Below are 11,252 nucleotides of genomic sequence, written 5' to 3' on the forward strand. Positions count from 1 at the left end.
GCATATTGTAGACCTTCCTAGTACAAAATAATATACTGTCTTGTGCTCAGTTATTGATGGTAAATGAATGGTGTGGTTATCATTCTCATACTCCATAGACTCCTTGTTTTGGATCATTACTCCATCTGATCCACTAGGTGGCATAAGTAATGCTGCCATTCACCTTTGTGTCTGTTATGATCCAATAATAGTTGCCTGGCTATCCATCCACATTGCTCTGCCACCTGAGCAACTGAATGCAGTTCAGGTTGAATCGTCAGGCAAAAATAATAGGCCTATTTCAAATTTTGTGCTGACTACATGAAGTGCTGACTACATAAATGGAAAGCTAGTAGGTTGGCTATGCAATAATGTAATTAAAGAGAACATCATTGGTACAAGACTCAACTTGGTCATATTCAATATTATCAGAGACCATAACATGGCCTGGAACAAAAACAGGGCCAAGTTGCTCGATACCTGTGTTATAACACTTAAGTTACTACAGTGATAACATTGTTGTCATGACATTGATGTAACTATACTCCCTTGTCAGGTGCCATGTGCAAGTATTTAGCATGATAAGGGGAAGCCGGTGTTCTAAATTGATGTTGAATTTGATATTGCTTTCCTTTCTGTCCTCGAAAATCAGCCTCTCATCTTTCGAGCAGGCAGCACATGCAACTTTGACATTGTTTCTCCATATACTATATTTTAATAATCGGTAATAATGAGCAAGTTTAAATTGCTGGTAGGCCTACAATGAAGTGCAAAATGATTCCTAACCCAACGTATTTTTTAATTCACATATGAAGGTAAGGCTACATTGTAGGCCAGAAAAAAAATCATCGTATCAAAATAGATCGAGTGTCGGGGTACTGCATACAATGTCAGTGTACGTGTACGTGCGCGCTCCCTAGTACTGTAAATATGCAGCGCAGCTTCTGTTGGTAAAGCTGACTCACTCAAACATACCTCCTTTGTATGATTGGTGGATATGTTTCAGCGCGGCGTACTGTAACCAATCAGCGGATTGTTTTTCTATCTCGTAACGTAATAAACATCGCGGCCGGAGAAATAGTGAGGGAAAGGAGACATGTAAAACATTTCAAGACTCTATGGAATTATAAACCCGGATTTTATTCAATATAATACTTAAAAAAAATAAAATAATGCACAATTAGTGCTAAATTAATATATTGCTTTTAAGAGAACGGGACCTAGTTGTAACAAGGTAAGCTAGCTAGCTAGCTCGCGCTACAGTACTGTAGGCCTCTAGCTAAATTTACGCGGAAAAGGAACTTGCTAACTGTTTATAGAAAATACGCTCGTAGTAGCTAGCTAGTAATTTGTGCAACGAACAAGGTAGCTAGTTGTATCTAGCTATTTAAACACTTCCACTAACGTTACCCTCTAGGCTAGTTAACTAATTTGTAGGCTATTGCGTTAGCTAGCGCAGCAGACTAATTGGCAAAAATGAGCGAAAAAACGAGGTACAGCAAAAAGTCTGCAGACTCCGCACCGAAGAAACGATGTCAGTCCGACGAGCAGGCTGGCCAGTCCCCTCTTCCAAGTAAGTTAGCCAAAGTGGACGGCGAGGTGTCCAGTGAATTACCATCGAATTCTCATGGAAACAAAAATGGGGAAGATGGCGATAAAGTACCAGCCATAGAAGAGAAGAATGGGAATGAAGAGAGTGGACTAGATCTGAAAAAGGGACCCGGTGGGGGGATTTGTGCAGCTGTCACTGCCAATAACCCATCCAGCGCTGAGGCACATGTCAGCGCCGTCAACAGTGCTCTTGTTTCGTGTGCACCAGTCTCTAGCGATGCAAAGGAAGTAAAACACCTGGGAAGTGCTGGTGCTGGAGATTGCCGACCCTCAACTTCACTGGACCAGTCTGATTCGGCCGCTATAGCAGCCGCCGAGGCACTTGCTAGTCTCACAGGAGCAGCTAGGGGTGAAGAGGTTAAACAAAAGTCATTTTCCTCAAAAAAAGTTGGACATTATGAGAGAATGGGACACAAAGGTAAGCGTGGTGACCAGGAGTACTCAAAGGAACGATCAAAACCTGAAAGGGGTCTTCACACACAGGCAGCAGCGGCAGACAGCTCTACCTCACTGCGTGGAGTTGACAGGGAGGATGCCGAGGACATGCCCGATGCGGATGAGGAAGACGACTCAATACCCGGATCTTCGTCCACACCGAGTTCCTCTTTCCCTTCAGATAATGATGATGATGACGGGGAGTGCGCTATAGTGTCAGTGAAGATGGCCCCGGAGATCCGACAGTCAGTGGCCCTTCTGGCGCAGGTACAGATGAGGCTAGACGCTCTGGAGAAGAAAGGTGCGCGGCTCCACCAGCGGCTAGAGCTGAAACTGAGCCGCCAGCGCCGTCCACACGTGGACCAGCGTAGCTCCATCATACAGGCCATCCCTGGCTTCTGGGTCACGGCAGTATCCTTTTGAATACTCATACACACACACACACGTATGTTGTTGATTGTGAGTGTGTTGGTATGTCACATTTATTTTTCCCTTGGCTCAAAGCTCAACAGTTATTGAACCACCCTCATCTCTCTGCTCACATTGACAAAACAGATGAAGGCGCTCTCAGTTACATGACCAACCTTGAAGTAAGTAAATAATCACAGCGAAAATGTAATGATTCTTTAAAGTCTTCTGAATAAATGTTCTATTGCTCCCCTGAAATGAAAATGTATTCTTGTCTCCTCCTTAGATTGAATCCTTCAAGACCAACAAGCTTGGTTACAGAATCGGGTTCCACTTCAAACGGAATCCTTACTTCCAGAACAACATCATCGTGAAGGAGCTCCACCTTGGAATGACAGGTGAGGGACAGATCCAGTTGTCATATCTATCTTGCTAGGATGCCACATTTTACATGGGCCTGGTGTCCCTACATCTTTGACAGGTGTAGATGTAGAGGTGTAATCAGGTATCGGGTGTAAATGAGGCCAATTATGATGATATCCTTCCCCTGTTATATGTCCTCTCACAGGATCTCCAGTGTCTTTCTCCAACCCCATCCTGTGGCACCGCGGGCAGAACCTGACGCTTCACAGTGAGCCCAGGAGGTCGGGACGCGGCATCTATCAGACCTTCTTTAGCTGGTTCAGCGACCACGCCAGTCCTGGCCGGGATGACATCGCACAGGTAACGGCATGCTCACTGCCAGGCATAGGTTGAGAGCTGGTGCACAGTCTAACATGCATGGAGTAATCCAGCAAAGACTCATTGCACAGATCCACTGGTGATCACACAACTGACTTTACTTTATTTTAGGCTCTGTATATAACATTTACGGTTACTGCACTATTCCAACACACTCTTCTTCTCTCTTTGTTCCGTGTGAATCTATAGATTCTGAAAGATGACCTTTTCAGAAACCCTCTCAGATACTATTTGACTCCACTGTGGGAACCCAGGCAGAATGGCAGGTAAGCAGCCCAACAAAACCTATTGTCGTGGAACTTAGCTCAATAAGCACTTTCCATCTTCATGATACTATTACCATTTTATTACCACTTTATTATGTGCTGTAATGTAGCCTAAAACACTGCCAAACACTTTTATAACCCTTTATTATTAAGAATTTTGTGTAAAAGAAAAAGAAATGGAAGGTCTTTTGAATGTTCTAACTATCACAACATATGGTTCCAACAGCACCAGTGGGCCCAAGCCAGCTGACAACAGCAACAGGGAGGATTGTGTGGTGATCTCTGACTCGGATGATGATGATGATGATGATGATGATGATGATGATGATGATGATGAAGAAGAGCAGGCTAAGTCTGGACGAGGTCTTAGCAGGGAAGAGGAGAATGAGGATGAGGACGAGGAGCATGGGGGCCGAGATGCAGGTTAGTCAGTACTGTAATAGAGCTTTAGAAGCCCATGATTCCAGTCCGTTAGGGCTACACTGTCTGCTGGTTTACAGAAAAGACAATGTGATGAGTCAGGTTTTATGCTCCAACACAGATGTACACAACATATGCTATGATTCCAGTCCTTTAGGGCCACAGTGTCTGCTGGTTTACCTCTGCTTCCTGAGAAATGTGTATACGTGTGTAGTAAGATGTCCTTGTATGAGTAATCCAGGTGAAACTGAATAGACAGCGAATATGTCCTCAGAATCAGATGAAAGCCCAGAGGAGGATGATGACGGAGAGGTTGCAATAGACGGTAAGACATTATCCACGAGCAGAAATGTTATTATGGAGGGTTGTTGGATCTGTTGCTCGGCTTTGCAGCTCAGTTCAGAACATGAAGTCATTGTTTAGATGAAAGTCTATTTATTTCAATGGTTCAGGAAGACTGTGATTTTGAAATGCCAACTCAGCAGCATATTCTGCAAAAAATTCAAGGACTGTTTTTAATTTAAATGCAAGAGCCGTATTGTACAATCATTGGAAGTTATATTTTGGAAGATTATTGGATTAAGGGGTGCTTTTTCTATTTGTGTATCCATTTTGGTTACCTGATACTTCAATCCACCACTTACTGTTTTCACCATTCACACAAAATTGCACAACAGAATTATATTCCTACTCCTGGGCTTTCACCATAATCCAGTGTTAAACCCCTCTGTTTATATCCCATACTAATCACCCCATTGGCTCCGAGTGGGAAGCCCATTATAAAAGGTCTGATCATCTCCATTCCCCAGGCTCTGATGACAGCGACCAGGATGCCAGAGAGGATGAGGACTCATCATACGGAGAGAAGGATGAAGAGGTGGACGTGGAAGACGTGGATGAATCACGAGGTCGTGATGTCAGAGACCAAGATAAAGAGGAGAATGTTGAGGTGGACGAAGAAGAGGATGAGAGCTAAGATCGTTTGTTCTTTCCAATTTCCTTTTTTTCTTATTATGCACAAAATATCAATTATTGTTAATAAATTCTAAATGCTTGACTGCATTTTAAAATCAGGGTAAATAAAAAAAATCCAGGACACCATGTTTTGACTGTATATTTTACTGTAAGCTTTGTTGGATTTAAAGAGAAAAAAAACGTTTTTTTGGTAAAGATTCTTTATTACTGGGGTCTCAAATTCGAAGGATTGTAACTTAATCATGCATTAGATCTTGACTCATTCATTCAGTTTACTCTTATTGTTAGGGCTACTCAACACAAAACGAAAATAATACCAGTACAATAATATTCTACGAGATTTGAGACCCCTGATTGAATGTTGTTAATACTGCCAAGATTTGGTAGAATCTCTTGTTGCAAATGGTCCAATAAAACAATACTATATATTTTACTGACAGGTATCAGTGATCACGTCTTCAACTCAATTTATCTGGGACTTTTCCTATTGTAAATCTGATCTTTGACGAGGTAAAAGGGAGATTTTCGGAGAGGTTGTAATATTATTCCCAACACATCTTGGATGCACTTCCTACTGAACCAAATCTTGTTCTCAGGGATGACCTAGTCGTGAGTGTTTTCATGGAAGGAAACCGTATACTATATAATGTTTTCTCACACTCCTGCCATTGTTTGGGTGGATCTGTGTAAAATAAGTTTACTCTACAGTAGTTTGTGTTATTTTAATAAGGTAAATCTAGGTAATATTTCCTGTGTTGTCACGCCTTTCCTATCATAAACTTAGTGTGTAGCTGTGCACCCATATTAATTAATATTCACACATGTTTATGTTTTTCAATTCTTTAAGTATATTTTAACATTCATTGAGTTATTTGGGTGGAATCCCACATTTTTGTAACATGAATTGTAATATTTTGAGCTTGTTGCATCCATGCATTCAACATTTTTTGCTTTTGTGTCACTTTTAGAAACTGTTATCGTCACATTTTTGTGTTTTTTAAATAAATAAGTGTCTATCAAAGTAAGTCAGAATGATGACCTTTAACAGTTTGAAAGATTCTGTATAGAGCAAATATTTGCAGTGACTGTTGCCTCAAAGGCATTGACGAGTGTGGTCCGACAAAGTAACAGAACTGTAGCCCAGGGCAGCTCTTAAAGTACTGTAACAATGCTAGCTAGTGGTTTTATGTTGTTTCTTTTCCACACAGACTGATGGCATTGGCATGTACATATTTAAACTTAACTTTGTGTGCAGAGTTTGGATCTGTTAAGCTTAAATCATTACCAGTAGCCATCTGGAATTTGACAAATACGGTATATTAACAAAAAGTAATATTTTGTGTGCTGAATTATTTTATAGTATGCTATAGTTCTGAAGAAAACGTCTTTTGTTTTTTAAGATATAATGTCTGCATTTTGAATCCAATTTAATTAAATAGCAAGTTATTTATTTTTGTTTTCTGGTTTTTGTTGTCTGAGTTTTAGTAGTTAGGTAAATACAACCTTCTGTACTGAATATATTGCCAAACCAGAAGATGGCAGTATACAACTGCAAGGATACATGGTATCACAACTCACAAAATCACAAAACTGCTTTTGTAACCCAAGTGATGTACAATTAAGAAAATAGAAAATAACAAATAGTATTAGGCCTAATGTGTATTGAACGTAACAATCCCTGCATCCATTGATGAGTCAGCCAGATAGTATGTATAATACTGTGAATATCACTATGAAAGCTTTATACTCAAGATGACAACTGACGTTGACATTATGACAGTAAAGACATACTGTTGTTTGTAAATTATGTTTAGGTTGGCCTATTCTTATAGGAACAGGCAAAGGGCGTTGAAGACACCAACAATATCAGTGTATCATTTATGGAGGATGTCAACCAGTGTCACAGCTTTGACATGACACAGGTTAGAATGTGATATCACTTTTAAGGCTGTGTTTATTTATACAGGTAGCCCAATTCTGTTATTGCTTTCACTAATTGGTCTTTTGAGTTCAGATCTGAAAAAGACAAGATGTGAAAATATCTGATGTGATTGGTTAAAATACCAATTAGTGGAAAAATGTATGGTATTGGGCTGCCTAAACGCAGTATTCGGATTCACGTTAGGTCTTGGCTCTGCAAATAGCCTCAGGCGGGGCATTTTTGGACAGGCCCGGACAAAGGAACAGCGGCAATGTTGCAATGGTTCACTTAAACCCTTGATTCCAGTTTTAATGCACAGCTATAAATGTTCCACTAGCAAAAACCTGTCCTGCTGTTAGCTCCAGAGCACACTGAGGCATGCAGACTAGGAGGGGCACTTACTATTAATAAAAGCAATGGGGAGAAGATACAGCATACGCACACCATCAAATGATAACACAATGACAAACCCAATATCTGCCTCATCTTGTTTAATCTCTCATCCCACTTCTATTCAGCCCAGGGGATTACTGTAGCACCTCATGGGCTTTAGTGCAAAACCACAAATGCTTTTATGTGTGAATTAATTGAGGTGGTTTCCACAATATTGATTATGGCAAACAGACTCATAGATTGCAGAGAAAACAAGGTAATTCAGAGACTGGAGCTTGTTTGTGGTTGGAGTAGCACGTGTTACGGCTTTGTTTTATAACGGGTGGCAGACTGAAGACAACCCTCTGTTAGATTCCCACTGGTGTCAAGTCAATGTGACTGAACATCTCCCTGTTATGTAAGTTTGATGTCTAACTTCTCTGGTTTCATCGGGAATTTTACTGACTCATCAGGCACTTATAGGATCCTTGTCTGAAGAGAACCCTAAAATGATGTATGACGGGATATGCTCATCCATGGTACATAAAGTCATCTTTGCATTTTAGTACAACATGGTGAACCAAAAGTGCCAGATACTTTAGAATGTGTATGCATGTGTGGCATGTGTGTTTTCACCACCCGTCATAGTATGTACTATGCTTCATTTGTGGTAAGTAAGTTATGGGAAGTTCAACTGAGCAAAAGTGTGGACAGGAAGAGCGAGGGAGTGAGATTGGAGAGCAAGAAGGAGCGTGGGAGACACTGTGCGGTGGGAGATATATGATTGGAGTGATTAGCCTCAGCCTGCCCTCCCAGGCCCTGACAGATATGCACAGCAGATGGATGACTGTTATCTGAGAGATCACAGAAAGCATGATGACTGCTCTGCCCAGTCACAGAGAGATGCATGATCTCACACGCTCTCTCTCTCTCGCACACATACACAGACACATTTGTGCACACACACACACTTGCACACACATGCATGCATGTGCACACACAGGCTTAACACAAGCTTAACACACTCCTACAGTACATTATGCTGTGCACTCCACAGGCTGTTGTATACAGAGAGAAGCATCCTCTGTCTCCATTAGTTTGCCCTGACTGATTTATGTTAGAAGACAATGAGTTTACACACAGTGTGAGCGGACAGAAATGACAATGCAGGCACTATTGTCTTCCCATAACAAAGAAACACACCTGGGGATGGATGATTGGAGAGAGAGAAAGAAAGAAAGATGTTACCAGGAATAATTTGGTTGATTTTCATTTTGATGGAAGTAGAGGAAAAGAGAGCTGATTGAAATATAATATGCTTATGTGGACCCACTGCTCAATATTCCTTGTCGCTGGTGTGAACAACATTGAAGAGTGAGAGTGGCTCAGTGCATGCAGTGAGTGCTATTCTCACTTCAACAGCTTGACTTCTCAAAGTGGATCTCCGTAAGGTAGAAGACACAGGTAAACATGGGAGGGGATTGTTGCACCAGTAAGATGAAGTAGAGGTCTTAATGCATGTTGAAAAATAACAGTTCCCTTTGGACCCTTATTTCCCCAAAATCCTGCCATCTTGGATCTTTAATGAGCCTTGGGAGCATTAGCATGCTTATCCATTCTGCTCCCACCAAGGTGACAGATTTAACTCCCAAGACAGATGCACTGTACTTTTACTCATCCCTACAAGCATTTTTCACTATCCTTCATTTTTTCAACCCCTTGTTTCTTTCTTCTCTTAAAAAAATAATAATTCTTAAACAGCTGTCTATTTTCCCAGCTGCATTTTATAGAGAGGGAGAGTGCCAGTCTTGTCTTCTGTGCAGATGGTGACTGGATAGCTGGCTATGGCTTCATGAACATGTGGCATACCACCGGCCATACACATGCAGACAGACAGAGCTTCAGAGGGAAACTGCCGCCTTCCTTCACTGTAAAAACCTGCAATAACCTGGCTTCCAGTTCCAATACTGTACAAGTGCTGACTGGAATGTATGAGCGCCACGTATGCACTGTTCTTGTCAAATAGGGTTTCACAACTTCATTTAAGCATGAAGCTTATGCATGTCACTTACATCACCTCTTCCACTATCTTCTATTATCACTTGACTTTATTTTTTTTCTAAGCAAAAGCTCCTGTTGGTATGAGGATAGTCCTGAATGATAAAATGTGAATAAAATATTGTCCTTCAGAAAATAAATCCGATCTATTTCCAGACCATCCATCAGTATAATAATAGGTTTTATTTTCTCTCAGGTCTTTGGTTTTGTCCATGTTATTTTGATTGATGTGTCTCTGCCTCTTCTCAGGGTCAGAGGTGCTGTTTGAGGCTCTGTGGGCTGTCTGTCTTACAAGGTTTTCAATTCCACAGTAATCACATGGCACATTACCTGAGGGTCAGATAGCGAGGTCCAGAGACACAGACAGACTACAGGCGTCCATGTCCATAGCATGTGTTATGTTTGCAGGTGTACTCTTCCTTTTGAAGGAGATGTCTACAAATGGAGACTATCTAACGCACTTGAGATGTGGAATTGTTGTGCAGTATGGGTTTTATGGATGAACGCAGCATCTGCTCTTCCACTGTACTGTTTCTTTGACTCATATTGAAAAAGTGTCCTTTCAAATCACAGCAATAAAAATATGATTTAAAAAAATACTCTTCCTGTGCACATACACAGATGTTAACAGAAGGCAAAAACGTCATTCCCACTATTAGGGTGGTGGTGGTGACCACTACATCTACACTATCTTACTCAGTGGGCATGGGGCCGATAACCCATTGAGAGGACCATATCAGTCACATTAGTGGTGCCCTGTAAAGCAGTGGGAGCCGGTCAGTGTGGTGTTGTCCATGGCTGCTCGGAGTACACAGAACGTAGTACGAAAACCTGAGCTCAGCGCTGACTCATGACTCATTTCCTCAGTTGGAAAGAGAAGGATGCCTCCCACAGAGCAAGACAGAAAATAGCACAAAGACCTCACTGCTCACTCACAACCTGGATGTACTGTAATCTGGACACACCAGTATAGAGAACGTTTGGCCGAAGCCTAAACTAAAGTAACCCAAAGTTCTCCATCCACTGCTTTCCCAATGAGCCAGGCCAACCAGAACGATGGGTATGAGTGAGAGTGTAAATAAATTCAGCATCCAACTGCAGACCTAGGGAGGGAACGAGGGCAGATGGGAGGGAATATATTCCTGGAATGAAACACAGCCCTGTTCAGTACTGTACTGACGGGGAACCTGGCTGAGAAGTTACTTGGCACACTATTTGGCACAGGATCTGTCAATTTCTAAATCAAGTGTCAACTCTTTCCATGTGAAACACAACGATGTGCAAATCAAATGCAACTCTGAATGTGTAGTGCAGAGATGCCACTATCTGAAACGGTTCAATCCTAGCCTTTTATTATTTTTATACATCCCTGTGCCTTTTCATCTTCTGTGTGCCTGATGTGTCAGTCAGAGCTTTCCACAAAATCAATGGCGGAGAGAAGAGAATGGTGCTTAGTAATTTCAGGCTTTGAGCTGGTTTGAAAGAGTGAATGTCTTATTTAAATTGCCCCCTACTGGTTACTTTGTGACCGTTGTCGTGAGCCCAGGAGTCGGTCCATCAGGAATTTGAGTAATCTTTAGGACTCTCCTGGCTCTCATGTGGAGCTGAACAGCACTGAAGATATCTTTCACGACACAGCATGGGGCCTCAATTTACTGTGACATCGGAATGACTACAGTATTCATGTAACCTACTGTATATGCACAACCAAGGTGTAGAATACAATAGCCTAGTTAAAGTCTATGGGGGCAATATACCATTTGAAAAAATAGACCGACATGGCCTTTTCATTTCTAAATGACTAATGTATTTTGTCCATGTACTGACATTTTAAAATTAAATGTATTTTCATAATTTAGAATTGAAGTTAATTTCAATTCCCTGTTTACTTTAGCCTAATATACATTGGACAGACGTTTCTTTCCCCTACCAACATCAAGTCGGTTTAAAGTGGGACAAGTTGAGCTTTACCCTTGTACTGTAATGATGACAGAAGTAGGAGGGAGGGAGCAGGAGGAGGAGGGTGAGGAGGAGAGGGGGCAGCCCTCCAAACACCTGCAGTCACA

At 41.5% G+C, this 11,252-nt stretch overlaps 1 protein-coding gene across 2 annotated transcripts; it reads left to right on the forward strand.

Moving 5' to 3' along the window:
* Positions 1 to 997: 997 nt before the first annotated feature.
* On the forward strand, positions 998 to 6,285 carry LOC118360850 (testis-specific Y-encoded-like protein 2). Of its 2 annotated transcripts, none has more exons than XR_004820929.2 (8): positions 998 to 2,436; positions 2,538 to 2,615; positions 2,720 to 2,831; positions 3,002 to 3,156; positions 3,364 to 3,440; positions 3,667 to 3,863; positions 4,102 to 4,185; positions 4,670 to 4,735. XR_004820929.2 is itself a non-coding variant. In XM_035740329.2 (8 exons), exons 1-8 carry the CDS (start codon positions 1,456 to 1,458, stop codon positions 4,834 to 4,836), a joined length of 1,818 nt encoding a protein of 605 aa, XP_035596222.1. In that variant the 5' UTR covers positions 1,003 to 1,455; the 3' UTR covers positions 4,837 to 6,285. The 2 variants fall into 2 exon arrangements, 1 of the variants encoding a protein (XP_035596222.1); XM_035740329.2 differs by having other exon boundaries at positions 1,003 to 2,436; positions 4,135 to 4,185; positions 4,670 to 6,285.
* Positions 6,286 to 11,252: the final 4,967 nt, after the last annotated feature.

The sequence above is a fragment of the Oncorhynchus keta genome, chromosome 28, assembly GCF_023373465.1.
Source record: "Oncorhynchus keta strain PuntledgeMale-10-30-2019 chromosome 28, Oket_V2, whole genome shotgun sequence".
Lineage (NCBI taxonomy): Eukaryota > Metazoa > Chordata > Actinopteri > Salmoniformes > Salmonidae > Oncorhynchus > Oncorhynchus keta.